Source organism: Coregonus lavaretus, assembly GCF_964263955.1.
Source record: "Coregonus lavaretus genome assembly, chromosome: 4".
NCBI classification, from domain to species: Eukaryota; Metazoa; Chordata; class Actinopteri; order Salmoniformes; family Salmonidae; genus Coregonus; species Coregonus lavaretus.
Genome location: NC_139991.1, coordinates 5,649,545 through 5,663,656, shown reverse-complemented (window position 1 = coordinate 5,663,656; position 14,112 = coordinate 5,649,545). Strand labels below are relative to the sequence as shown.

Sequence of the window (14,112 nt, the reverse complement as noted above, 5' to 3'; positions counted from 1 at the left end):
CAGAATAACAACAAAAAAATCCAGAAAAACGCATGTCAAAAATGTTAGAAATTGATTTGCATTTTAATGAGGGAAATAAGTATTTGACCCCTCTGCAAAACATGACTTAGTACTTGGTGGCAAAACCCTTGTTGGCAATCACAGAGGTCAGACCTTTCTTGTAGTTGGCCACCAGGTTTGCACACATCTCAGGAGGGATTTTGTCCCACTCTTTGCATATCTTCTCCAAGTCATTAAGGTTTCGAGGCTGACGTTTGGCAACTCAAATCTTCAGCTCCCTCCACAGATTTTCTATGGGATTAAGGTCTGGAGACTGGCTAGGCCACTCCAGGACCTTAATGTGCTTCTTCTTGAGCCACTCCTTTGTTGCCTTGGCCGTGTGTTTGGGTCATTGTCATGCTGGAATACCCATCCACGACCCATTTTCAATGCCCTGGCTGAGGGAAGGAAGTTCTCACCCAAGATTTGACGGTACATGGCCCCGTCCATCGTCCCTTTGATGCGGTGAAGCTCTCCTGTCCCCTTAGCAGAAAAACACCCCCAAAGCATAATGTTTCCACCTCCATGTTTGACGGTGGGGATGGTGTTCTTGGGGTCATAGGCAGCATTCCTCCTCCTCCAAACACGGCGAGTTGAGTTGATGCCAAAGAGCTCCATTTTGGTCTCATCTGACCACAACACTTTCACCCAGTTCTCCTCTGAATCATTCAGATGTTTATTGGCAAACTTCAGACGGACATGTATATGTGCTTTCTTGAGCAGGGGGACCTTGCGGGCGCTGCAGGATTTCAGTCCTTCACGGCGTAGAGTGTTACCAATTGTTTCTTGGTGACTATGGTCTCAGCTGCCTTGAGATCATTGATAAGATCCTCCCGTGTAGTTCTGGGCTGATTCCTCACCGTTCTCATGATCATTGCAACTCCACAAGGTGAGATCTTGCATGGAGCCCAGGCCGAAGGAGATTGACAGTTATTTTGTGTTTCTTCCATTTGCGAATAATCGCACCAACTGTTGTCACCTTCTCACCAAGCTGCTTGGTGATGGTCTTGTAGCCAATTCCAGCCTTGTGTAGGTCTACAATCTTGTCCCTGACATCCTTGGAGTGCTCTTTGGTCTTGGCCATGGTGGAGAGTTTGGAATCTGATTGATTAATTGCTTCTGTGGACAGGTGTCTTTTATACAGGTAACAAGATGAGATTAGGAGCACTCCTTTTAAGAGTGTGCTCCTAATCTCAGCTCGTTACCTGTATAAAAGACACCTGGGGTCAAATATCTATTTCCCTCATTAAAATGCAAATCAATTTATAACATTTCTGACATGCGTTTTTCTGGATTTTTGTTGTTGTTATTCTGTCTCTCACTGTTCAAATAAACCTACCATAAAAATTATCGACTGATCATTTCTTTGTCAGTGGGCAAACTTACAAAATCAGCAGGGGACCCTCACTGTATATTTGAGATTCTTCAAATAGCCACCCTTTGCCTTGATGACAGCTTTGCACACTCTTGGCATTCTCTCAACCAGCTTCACCTGGAATTATTTTTCCAACAGTCTTGAAGGAGTTCCCACATATGCTTAGCACTTGTTAGCTGCTTTTCCTTCACTCTGCCATCCGACTCATCCCAAACCATAGCAATTGGGTTGAGGTCAGGGGATTGTGGAGGCCAGGTCATCTGATGCAGCACTCCATCACTCACCTTCTTGGTAAAATAGCCCTTACACAGCCTGGAGGTTATTCTGTTTTCCTGTTGAAAAACAAATGATAGTCCCACTAAGCCCAAACCAGATGGGATGGCGTATCGCTGCAGAATGCTGTGGATAAGAGCGTCTGTAAATGACAAAAATTTACATGTAAATGTAGCCATGCTGGTTAAGTGTGCCTTGAATTCTAAATAGATCACAGACAGTGTCACCAGCAAAGCACACTTACACCATAACACCTCCTCCTCCATGCTTTACGGTAGGAACTACACATGCGGAGATCATCCATTCACCCACACCGCGTCTCATAAAGACACGGCGGTTGGAACCAAAAATCTCCAATTTGGACTCCAGACCAAAGGACAAATTTCCACCAGTCTAATGTCCATTGCTTGTGTCCTTTAGTAGTGGTTTCTTTGCAGCAATTCGACCATGAAGGCCTGATTCACACAGTCCCCTCTGAACAGTTGATGTTGAGATGTGTCTGTGACTTGAACTCTGTGAAGCATTTATTTGGGTTGCAATTTCTGAGGCTGGTAACTCTAATGAACTTATCCTCTGCAGCAGAGGTAACTCTGGGTCTTCCATTCCTGTGGTGGTCCTCATGAGAGCCAGTTTCATCATAGCACTTGATGGTTTTTGCGACTGCACTTGAAGAAACTTTCAAAGTTCTTGAAATGTTCCGTATTGACTGTCTTAAAGTAATGATGGACTGTTGTTTCTCTTTGCTTATTTGAGCTGTTCTTGCCATTATCTGGACTTGGTCTTTTACCAAATAGGGCTACCTTGTCACAACACAACTGATTGGCTCAAATGCATTAAGAAGGAAAGAAATTCCACAAATTAACTTTTAAGAAGGCACACCTGTTAATTGAAATGCATTCCAGGTGACTACCTCATGAAGCTGGTTGAGAGAATGCCAAGAGTGTGCAAAGCTGTCATCAAGGCAAAGGGTGGCTACTTTGAAGAATCTCAAATATAAAATATATTTTGATTTGTTTAACACTTTTTCGGTTACTACATGATTCCATATGTGTTATTTCATAGTTGTGATGTCTTCACTATTGTTCTACAATGTAAAAAATAGTAAAAATTAAGAAAAACCCTTGAATGAGTAGGTGTGTCCAAACTTTTGACTGGTAGTGTATATGTTTATTAAAGTAGACAAAAGTTTAGTATTTGGTCCCATTTTCCTAGCACGCAATGATTACATCAAGCTTGTGACTCTACAAACTTGTTGGATGCATTTGCTGTTTTTATTTTTTATTTTTTAGATTATTTTGTGCCCAATAGAAATGAATGGTAAATCATGTATTGTGTCATTTTGGAGTCACTTTTATTGTAAATAAGAATAGAATATGTTTCTAAACACTTCTACATTAACGTGGATGCCACCATGACTACGGACTGTCCTGAATGAATTGTGAATAATAATGAGTGAGAAAGTTAGAGATGCACAAATATCATACCCCCAAAACATGCTAACCTCTCACCATTACAATAACAGGGGAGGTTAGAAATTTGGTGGGGTATGATATTTATGCCTCTGTAGATTTCTAAACGGCTCACCCGATATGGATGAAAATACCCTCAAATTAAAGCTGACAGTCTGCACTTTAACCTCATAGTCATTGTATAATTTCAAATCCAAACTGCTGGAGTACAGAGCCAAAACAACAACAAATGTATCACTGTCCCAATACTTTTGGAACTCACTGTATCATTATGCCGTTTCCTATATTCAAAATGTGTCTTTCGAAATCGGGCATAGCTGAGGAGTTTATAATCCAGGGGGGATGGACCCAATCCTTGTTGTTTAGTCACAGTCTCTGTATGTACTGTAGCTATGAGCTGGGAGTTGGAGAGACACAGAGGCTGCCGTCCATCACTCAAAATGAGCCTGGGTTGGCAACTCTGTCAGGGCTGTGAATGTAATACATGAACAAATCCTCGTCACTCTGCCCAGACCAAGAGAGAGTGATGGAAAGAGAAAAGAGAGAGAGCGAGAGAGCGAGAGAGACAGAGACAGAGAGAGAGAGAGCGAGAGAGAGAGAGAGAGAGAGAGAGAGAGAGAGAGAGAGAGAGAGAGAGAGAGAGAGAGAGAGAGAGAGAGAGAGAGAGAGAGAGAGAGAAAGAGAGCGAATGAAAGAGAAACAAATAGATATAAAAGAGGGGTAGATGGGTCCTCATTGCCTGTTCGTAAGGATAATCATTTAGAAACTCACTCTGTGATACAACCCTGTCAGATGACCTCATGCTGAAATGAATGCAGAGAAATACACAAGATGACAGGTTCAACTAAGGACTGACAACATTCCAAACAATATAAGTTCTGCTGTTTACAATTATCCTTAAATACAGTAGAGTGTAGCACAATGTTGAAACACTGGGCAGTCCTTGGCAGCCATTCCAAATTCTGCCTGGCTTGCTATGAAATCTTGAGCCTTCCTCCAATCAGTCAGGTGATTGGACACCTGTCAGAGTCCCTGTGGCATGGAGACATGTCTTCCTCAGGCCGGGGACATCATCCAATCAGCCAGATAAATTGGGCCTTCTTTCCCTCAATGGTCACAGTGTCTCCTGCATGCTAATGCTGGGTGGAGGTGGAGGTGAACTCTCTGCAGACAGAGATTCCCATTATGATGCTCCTGGTGCTGGAGGACAGCAGCTAGATGGTGACCCCCTGAAACAGCCTCGGCAGCACCACGGGTCAACAGGCTGACAACATTTAGTAGAGATAAGATTAGCAATCATGGCGATAATGATAAGGGTAAATCTATCAGAGTGAATCTGACAGAATGCTCTGGCAAACAGGTTGCAATGCCATTAGCAAAATGTCACGGCGTGACTAGCTTTCCTGAGGGACCTCAGGGGCTGCTCTCTGCCTCCCAATTACGTGATAAAATCAAAGCCTCCATGGGACACGGTAATCCACTTGAGCTGAGAGAGGACGGCAACAACCTTTGGATTTTCACCTCACTTAGGGGGGAAACAGATGGCATCTCCAGATAGGGGCACTCAGCCTACCCCCCGTACCCAGGTAATAATGGACTGTCCCATGAGGCTGACAACTCGCTGAGGCAATAAAGTGTGCCTCAGGTACCTAGGGTTTAGCAGAAGGGTGCAGGAGGTTGAGTGCTCAGCAGGATAGAGAGGAGAGAAGAGACAAGGGAGAAAAGGAAAGAGGGGTATCTTTAAATGAGTTCTTATCCCAGCAGGGAGAGTATGAGGTTCTTTTGGCTGACCCAACCCACTGACCCACCCAACAGCATTCTCTACAATCAGCAGTCTGCACCAACTGATACCTGGCCTTATTGACTTTTAGTGATATAGTCCTGCACAAACTCTACAACAATGGGATGTTTGCCTCCATCTCACAGCTGGCTTAATCTTTAATCAGCCTTCCCCTCCACACCAGACTGTGTGACGTTGGCCATTAGTAACAGTAGACACAGGTCGCTCACAGATACGGCAGCGCTGTCTTAAAAGACTGTGTGCTTGTGGTGGGACTCCATAGGCTCAGCTGGTGTTCTTCTTTTAAACTAGGCACAGTTTGAGACAGATCTCAGAAACAGTGGGCTCACAGAGCTGGGAGGCCATAATAACGACGAGACAAATTCAAAATACTTAATTACCTCTCCGGATGGTAATCTACAGGCAGATCTCCCTGCTTTTCCTGCTAATTAGTATTATTCCACCTATCCTTTAAATCCAGTTAGCACATCCCCTAATTAAGGACATTAAAGAGCTAGATTATAGAAAGAGAGTCTACAGGAAACAAAGGGGTAATTACTAAGATTGGAAGATAAACTGATAAACTGGAGGCCACCCGGAGCGAAAGAAAAGTACCACCGCTCAAGTTCTCAAATGAAAAGGCAATCAAACAAAATATGAGCAAGCTATGGCTGCTTCAGACAAAACACTTTGTTGCAATACACTTTAATTATGGGTAATTTCAGTTATATACAGTAATGATACTCACCGTTGTCACTGTTGTCATCAACCAGGATGATCTCTTTGAGGAGGTGGGAGGGGGTCCTGTGCATTGCAGAGTGGATGGAACGCAGGATGACGGACAAGGCCTCATTCACAAAGATAAACACGATGCTCACTTGAGGGAGGTTAGAGGGATACGTGATGTTTTTACACCTGGGAAGAAAATAGACCTGTTGTGAGTGGAGTGTGGAAAGAATGGACCTGGTTTAGAGAAGTGGACATTCTAGCTATATTAAAAAGATCTGGCTGTTTCTCAGACGCCTGGGCAATTTGTGGTCTCAATGTTGAGGTGGTTGTTATGTTAATGTCCCTGGCAGACTTCTAAACCCAACAGTAGATGTGACAGTAACAATACAATATGTGTATTTCAGTGTGATCCAGATAAAAGCATCTGTGAAGCAAACAATTGGATAAGATATGACACTTTTCACAATGTATCTTTATTGTGTGAGAACCACAGATAGACAGAGAGGGGGAGTGAGGGTATTTTATGCACCTACTGGGTACACAAGAGATGGTAATTATGGGAGATAAAATTGCACCCCACTGTTTTGAAGTAACACTTTCGTCCTCTGTTGCCTGTCAAAACAGTGAGGGCTTGAGTCAAATGCAGAGGCATATTCTCAACATGAAAACCCACTAGGCAGCTTTGTTTTTTATGTGTATGTACACCGTCAAACAAGTGGGGACTCTAATGTGTGCTCTTCCGTATAGTCTGTATCCAAAACTATCACAACTAGTGTGTTATAGTCAGACCATAGTGAAATCAGACAGTCTGGATATGAAGTTCCTGTTAGCCCCTGGGCAGCTGGTATGACTTGGGGGGACAGCAGAAGTTTAAGTGGGTGATATTCTCAGTGATTTTCTGTGCTTTATTAGGAGAGCTCAGCTTACCCATCAGGTCTGAGGTCTGGGATGGCTCTGTCAAGGGAGAGGCGGTCACTGAGGTAGCCGTTGTAGCCATAATACTGGAACATCTTCAGGGCCACCCTGCGGCTGTCAGCGCTCAGCTCCTGACCCCAGTGGGCAAACAGGGACGAGTCAGAAAACGATTTGTCTCCTAGAACATCCTCTCCTTTCAGCGGGGTTTCTGTGCGAGCCAGAGAGAGAGAAAAAGCTAGAATATTTGTATAAGCCAGCCAGCCACACATAGTCCCTGCCTGTTACTGAGGGCGCATGAGAGGTAAGAGGAACGCTTCAATAACAAGGTCATTGTAACTGCCGTTAGGACACTTGGTAGAGCTCTTACATTAATACATTAATTGATGTTACACTGCTTATGTCCACACAGCTATCACACCTTAGAAAGCAGTAACAATATTCATATCCATATACAATTCTAATTGTTGAGTAAATAATTGTATAGTATTACATTCATATACAATGAGAGAAAATAGACTATCCATTTATACAACTTTTCAAGATAATAGATTTCCATGGTCACTGAGAAAGATGTAGTCAAGCATTGTGATGTGAGCCCTCGCAGAACGCAGCCACGGGCTAGTGGTTTGTAAACCAAAGACACATTTAACGAAGTCGATAGAAATGAAGGCTCCAGTGAGCATGACAAAGTGAAACATTAAAGCTGTCAAACAGACTCGGCGTTTGTACATGTGATTACAGTGTTTACTCCTGGAATCCAATTGAATTTAAATAGATCCTGTGTCCTTCCTCTATGACTCACAGCCACACACAGTATGCCCCAGGGCTGTCATTTAATGCACTCATTCCTTTAAATCCCAGTGTGGAGGGATTCTACACTGTCAGAGTGAGGATAGAATGATACATCTTAAAGCTCTGTAAAGCTCTGCAGTGTGATTTGAATGTGACATTGTTGTACAGCTCCATGACATTTATGATCGCTGTGAAGACACAAGGAAAAAAGAGTCAATATATTTGTGCAAATCTTGAATGTCACTTCATCATAAATTACTCTAAAGGGGATCAGTGGAAAAGGTTATTTTACGATGGTTCAGTGTCTATCTAGGAGCTTTCAATGGATCCAGAATGATCCTAGAGAAAACTGCAGAAAATCAAGCTGAAGTGCTGTAGGTTTTCAATCTGCAATCTGATGACCTTAAGCCTACAAGGTCTCCTATTTCTTCTCAAACACACATCTCACATGGTGACCACAGTGGGGCTCAAGTTTACCAGGAGGACAGTCTTTGTTTAAGGGGTTTAGCCAATACCTTGTAACACAGGGGAGTTGGGAATGTCACTGAGTAGTCATTGGTTTCTATACACAAAACAAGGCAGTGTGTAAGGCCATTGTAACTTAGACCAGTAAGGAAACTGAGACTGTGGGGTCAGAGAGGTCCCTGGGCTGAATGAAAACCTGGTCTGTCAGATGTGGGCATGTGATATGATGCACACTCCCCAGACAACTACATGAAGGAAAAATAAGGTAATTCATATGCAAATGTAACTATTATACAGTGTTTTATTCAGAAACCTGGGTAACAACATACTGTAAGAAAAAAATGAGATACTTAAAATGAAAGCAAACAAAATGTCAATGGGCCAACGGATCTAGATTGCCTCCAGGTATTTCCAGTTCAACTCAGCAGACTAAAACAATTGCTCTGACAAGCCAAATAAAATTTCCCCTAACATGAGGTCATATTTTTTAAAAATCGGGTGAGAATTAGACTAGAGTTGAAACTTGAAACAACAGCACTATGAGAATCGGTTTGATGGCAGCACGACAATGAACCATTACCCTTTCACAGAAACCCACTGTTACTGATTAAAAGAAAATGAAGCTAGACAGTAGGTAAAAATCTTTTCCATTTCTTTTCCAGGTATAAAAAATGTGATGTGTTTTCCAAACCATGAATAGTCAAACATTAACAAGTAATGCTATTGTTATACATCCAACAAATTCAGAAGGAAATACATGTGATTTTAATGAATTATCTAAAACTCAAAATAAACATAGCAGATGGTTGATTATTGTTCACCTCAGATTGAATGGTATTCTGTCTGAGAAAGGAAACACTACCTCCAATAGCCTGTCTATGTCCTCTGTATAGCTTGGTAAAGGTCTCTATCAGGAACAGGAGGTTGCTGAGGGGAGAACGGCTCTTAATAATGGCTGGAACGGAGCATGTGTTTGATGTACATGTATTTGATACCATTCCACTAATTCCGCTCCAGTCATTAACATGAGCCCGTTCTCCCCAATTAAGGTGCCATCAACCTCCTGTGCTATCAGGAACACAGTGCTGCATCATAAATCAGTGCAGCATCTCTGCCTTTGCTAGCCTGCTATGGTGACAAAGTATAGCATTTAATCTTATTACTTGAGTCAGTGGTATGCATGCAGAGCGGCATTGGACTTTCCTATGAAACAAACAACCTTGTTCTCAATACTAATAGTATCTACTGTAAGTACTGTATATGGTCACATGCTATATGGTCACATGCTAATTAGAGAGAACATGGTGAAATATGGTGTAAGATTATGAATAATCACGAGAGACGCTTGAACAATGGAGGAGATGGCTGCCGTTTTACGGGCTCCTAACCGATTGTGCTATTGTGTGTGTTTTTTCGCGTTATTTGTAACTTATTTTGTACATAATGTTTCTGCCACTGTCTTATGACCGAAAATAGCTTCTGGATATCAGGACAGCGATTACTCACCTCGTACTGGACTAAGATTTGTTCTTTAATGAGTCGGACGCGAAGGATTTACTTCAGACACCCGACGAGGCCCAAATCCCAGTCATTCGCAGGAGAAAGAGACAGAGATATCGGGGACGTAGGTCGGGGTGCTTGTAAGGATCCGACGGCGAGTGGGTAATCTGCCTCTACCATCAGTCCTATTAGCCAACGTACAATCATTGGATAACAAACTAGACGAGCTACGAGCACGAATATCCTACCAACGGGACATTAAAAACTGTAATATCTTATGTTTCACCGAATCGTGGCTGAACGAAGACATTGATAACATACAGCCGCCTCCGGGAAGACAAGGGGTGGCGGTCTGTGTATATTTGTAAACAACAGCTGGTGCACTAAATCTAATATTATGGAAATCTCACGGTTTTGCTCGCCTGAGGTAGAGTATCTCATGATAAGCTGTAGACCACAATATTTATCAAGAGAGTTTTCATCTAATTTATATTTTTCGTAGCTGTCTATTTACCACCACAAACCGATGCTGGCACTAAGACCGCACTCAATGAGCTGTATAAGGCCATAAGCAAAAAGGAAAACGCTCATCCAGAGGCGGCGCTCCTAGTAGCCGGGGACTTTAATGCAGGGAACCTTAAATCCGTTTCACCTCATTTCTACCAGCATGTTAAATGTGCAACCAGAGGGAAAAAAAACTCTAGACCACCTTTACTCCACACACAGAGACTCATACAAAGCTTTCCCTCACCCTCCATTTGGCAAATCTGACCATAATTCTATCCTCCTGATTCCTGCTTGAAAGAAAAAACTAAAGCAGGAAGCACCAGTGACTCGGTCAATAAAGAAATGGTCAGATGACGCAGATGCTAAGCTACAGGAATATTTTGCTAGCACAGACTGGAATATGTTCCGGGATTCATCCGATGGCATTGAGGAGTACACCACATCAATCACTGGCTTCATCTATAAGTGCATCGATGACGTCGTCCCCACAGTGACCATACATACGTACATACCCAAACCAGAAGCCATGGATTACAGGCAACATCTGCACTGAGCTAAAGGGTAGAGCTGCCGCTTTCAAGGAGCGGGACTCTAACACCGACACTTATAAGAAATCCCGCTATGCCCTCCGCCGAACCATCAAACAGGCAAAGCGTCAATACAGGACTAAGATTGAATCGTACTACACCGGCTCCGACGCTCGTCGGATGTGGCAGGGCTTGAAAACTATTCCAGACAACAAAGGGAAGCACAGCCGCGAGCTGCCCAGTGACACAAGCCTACCAGACGAGCTAAATTACTTCTATGCTCGCTTCGAGGCAAGCAACACTGAAGCATGCATGAGAGCATCAGCTGTTCCGGACGACTGTGTGATCACGCTCTCCGTAGCCGATGTGAGTAAGCCCTTTAAACAGGTCAACATTCACAAGGTCGCAGGGCCAGATGGATTACCAGGACGTGTATTCCGAGCATGCGCTGACCAACTTGCAAGTGTCTTCACTGACATTTTCAACCTGTCCCTGACTGAGTCTGTAATACCAACATGTTTCATGCAGACCACCATAGTCCCTGTGCCCAAGAACACTAAGGTAACCTGCCTAAATGACTACAGACCCGTAGCAATCACATCAGTAGCCATGAAGTGCTTTGAAAGGCTGGTCATGGCTCACATCAACACCATTATCCCAGAAACCCTAGATCCAGTCCAATTTGCATACTGCCCCAACAGATCCACAGATGATGCAATCTCTATTGCACTCCACACTGCCCTTTCCCACCTGGACAAAAGCTACGTGAGAATGCTATTCATTGACTACAGCTCAGCGTTCAACACCATAGTGCCCTCAAAGCTCATCACTAAGCTAAGGACCCTGGGACTAAACACCTCCCTCTGCAACTGGATCTTGGACTTCCTGATGGGCCGCCCCCAGGTGGTAAGGGTAGGTAACAACACATCTGCCACGCTGATCCTCAACACGGGGGCCCCTCAGGGGTGCGTGCTCAGTCCCCTCCTGTACTCCCTGTTCACCCATGACTGCATGGCCAGGCACGAATCCAACACCATCATTAAGTTTGCCGACAACACAACAGTGGTAGGCCTGATCACCGTCAACGATGAGACAGCCTATAGGGAGGAGGTCAGCGACCTGGCCGTGTGGTGCCAGGATAACAACCTCTCCCTCAACATGATCAAGACAAAAGAGATGATTGTGGACTACAGGAAAAGGAGGACCGAGCACGCCCCCATTCTCATCGACGGGGCTGTAGTGGAGCAGGTTGAGAGCTTCAAGTTCCTTGGTGTCCACATCACCAAAAAACTATCATGGTCCAAACACACCAAGACAGAGAGAACGACAAGCCTATTCCCCCTCAGGAGACTGAAAAGATTTGGCATGGGTCCTCAGATCCTCAATGAGTTCTACATCTGCACCATCGAGAGTATCCTGACTGGTTGCATCACTGCCTGGTATGGCAACTGCTCGGCCTCCGACCGCAAGGCACTACAGAGGGTAGTGCGTACGGCCCAGTACATCACTGGGGCCAAGCTTCCTGCCATCCAGGACCTCTATACCAGGTGGTGTCAGAGGAAGGCCCTAAAAATTGTCAAAGACTCCAGCCGCCCTAGTCATAGACTGTTCTCTCTGCTACCGCACGGCAAGCGGTACCGGAGCGCCAAGTCTAGGTACAAAAGGCTTCCTAACAGCTTCTACCCCAAGCCATAAGACTTCTGAACAGCTAATGAAATGGCTACCCGGACTATTTGCATTGTCACCCCCCCCCCCTCTTTTACGTTGCTACCACTCTCTGTTTATTATCTATGCATAGTCACTTTAACTCTACCTACATGTACATATTACCTCAATTACCTCGATTAACCTGTGCCCCCACACATTGACTCTGTACCGGTACCCCCTGTATATAGCCTCGCTACTGTTATTTTACTGCTACTTGCTACTCTTTAATTATTTGTTATTTCTTTGTTTTTTTACTTATATATTTTTTACTTAACACTTATTTTTCTTAAAACTGCATTGTTGGTTAAGGGCCTGTAAGGAAGCATTTCACTGTAAGGTCTACACCTGTTGTGTTCGGCGCATGTGACAAATACAATATGATTTGATTTGTTTTGAACTGCTGAAATTAACACAATATGGTCAGCCAACAAATGTTGTACCAACATTTGAGTTCACTCAAAGTGCAGTGTTCACTGATAGCAACCGTAATGCCTGGAGCTGTGTACCCTAAGTTAAACATACAGCATTGAAAGTTTCAGTTGCTTTGATGAAGAAGGGAATGCCTCCATTCTTGATGGGAGAAGAACACAATGATTAGGCTCAGACTGGGATGAAGTTCTAAAAGTCTACCAATCCCAGCAAACATGCCTCTAGGCTCATTCATGTGACTACTTGTGCTGGTGATTAATTAGGCCTTCTGAGACGCTTTCCTCAGGAGTGAAAGGCAAGCGCGCCGGCTGGGTCAGGGGTTGGTGTTTTGCAGACAGGGTAACCTAGGCAACTTGTATTGGCTTAGTCTGGGCAGTGTGTCATCCCAAAGGCTCTTTTGTTGGGAGAAGAACTCAGAAGCCCCTAAAACATGTAGGCAGCCTCTCATGCCTGTTGAACACAGTAGAGGAACCACTCAAAGGCTGCATGCTCAGTGCTCTCTGACAGACGTGGTACAGTCATTCAGTAATGATCGCCTCTAAGACAAAATATAGTGTCGAAAACTCAGTAACACTATGAACCAAGTCTGTGTAATGAATTATAAATGAATGCATTCATATGTTTATAAATGCTTATAGCTAGTTGTATTATCCCACTTTCTTCTGACACACAAGTCCCAATCGGAGTTCAACAACTCACAGCAAAACAAGACTTAAAAAATGTAGAAGGCAGAAGAAACGTATCTCAAAAACATGACACGATGGAAGGAGAGGGAGAGTAGAATGAAAGGAGGACGCTCAACTCTGTTCTCTTCCAGGCGGAGTTGAGTTTTGATAACTGGTCGCGTGATTTGCTAGCAATAACATTGATTTACCAAGCGCATTCACACTGAGATGAGCAACACAAATGAGGAAAAGGTTTCAATTAAAAGTATGAATTTAAGCACCCTGCGGAAGGACCGCAGTTGTACAGGACAAACATAGGTACAGGTAAGCGTTTTCAGAATTTACATTTTTACAAGTATCGACTGATGGTGGCTCAATGTTGTTGATAGAAAATCGCGCGACCAGTTATCAAAACTCAACTCCGTCTCGATATAGAGAGCAGAGTTGAGCGTTCCTCAGCTAATACTTGTCAGTTCCATTTAAGTAGCCTACAACTGCACCTCCTACAATAGGAAGAGGAACACCCTGCCTGTCTCTCTCTCCTGGCTTGTTTCTCTGTGTGTGTGTGTGTGTGTGTGTGTGTGTGTGTATGTGTGTGTGTGTGTGTGTGTGTGTGTGTGTGTGTGTGTGTGTGTGTGTGTGTGTGTGTGTGTGTGTGTGTGTGTGTGTGTGTGTGTGTGTGTGTGTGTGTGTGTGTGTGTGTGTGTGTGTGTGTGTGTATGCGGTGGGTTCTGAAGGGCTCAGGAGGGGGGACCCAGTGGGGTTTTGCTTTAAACTGTGATGGCTCTGTTCCCGACACAGAGAGCAGCAACACAGGCTTATCAGCAGCAGCCCAGCCTGGTGAAGTGAGTCAGTCAGTGTGCTCCATTGTGTGCACATCAGGACAAGTCAGTTAGGGCCATGTGCTTACTGTGGCACATCCACAGAGGAGGAAGGCTGA

At 44.0% G+C, this 14,112-nt stretch overlaps 1 protein-coding gene across 1 annotated transcript in view; it reads right to left on the bottom strand.

The window, feature by feature from the left end:
• Window positions 1-14,112, bottom strand: part of LOC311127758 (polypeptide N-acetylgalactosaminyltransferase 18-like) — a 105,880-nt gene that overhangs the window by 63,516 nt on the left and 28,252 nt on the right. Inside the window, exons 2-3 of the mRNA XM_084159631.1 lie at window positions 6,593-6,788; window positions 5,685-5,851 (exon numbers count right to left, since the gene is read on the bottom strand). Coding sequence (XP_084015757.1) covers window positions 5,685-5,851; window positions 6,593-6,788 — 363 coding nt within the window. The remainder of the gene's footprint in view (window positions 1-5,684; window positions 5,852-6,592; window positions 6,789-14,112) is intronic.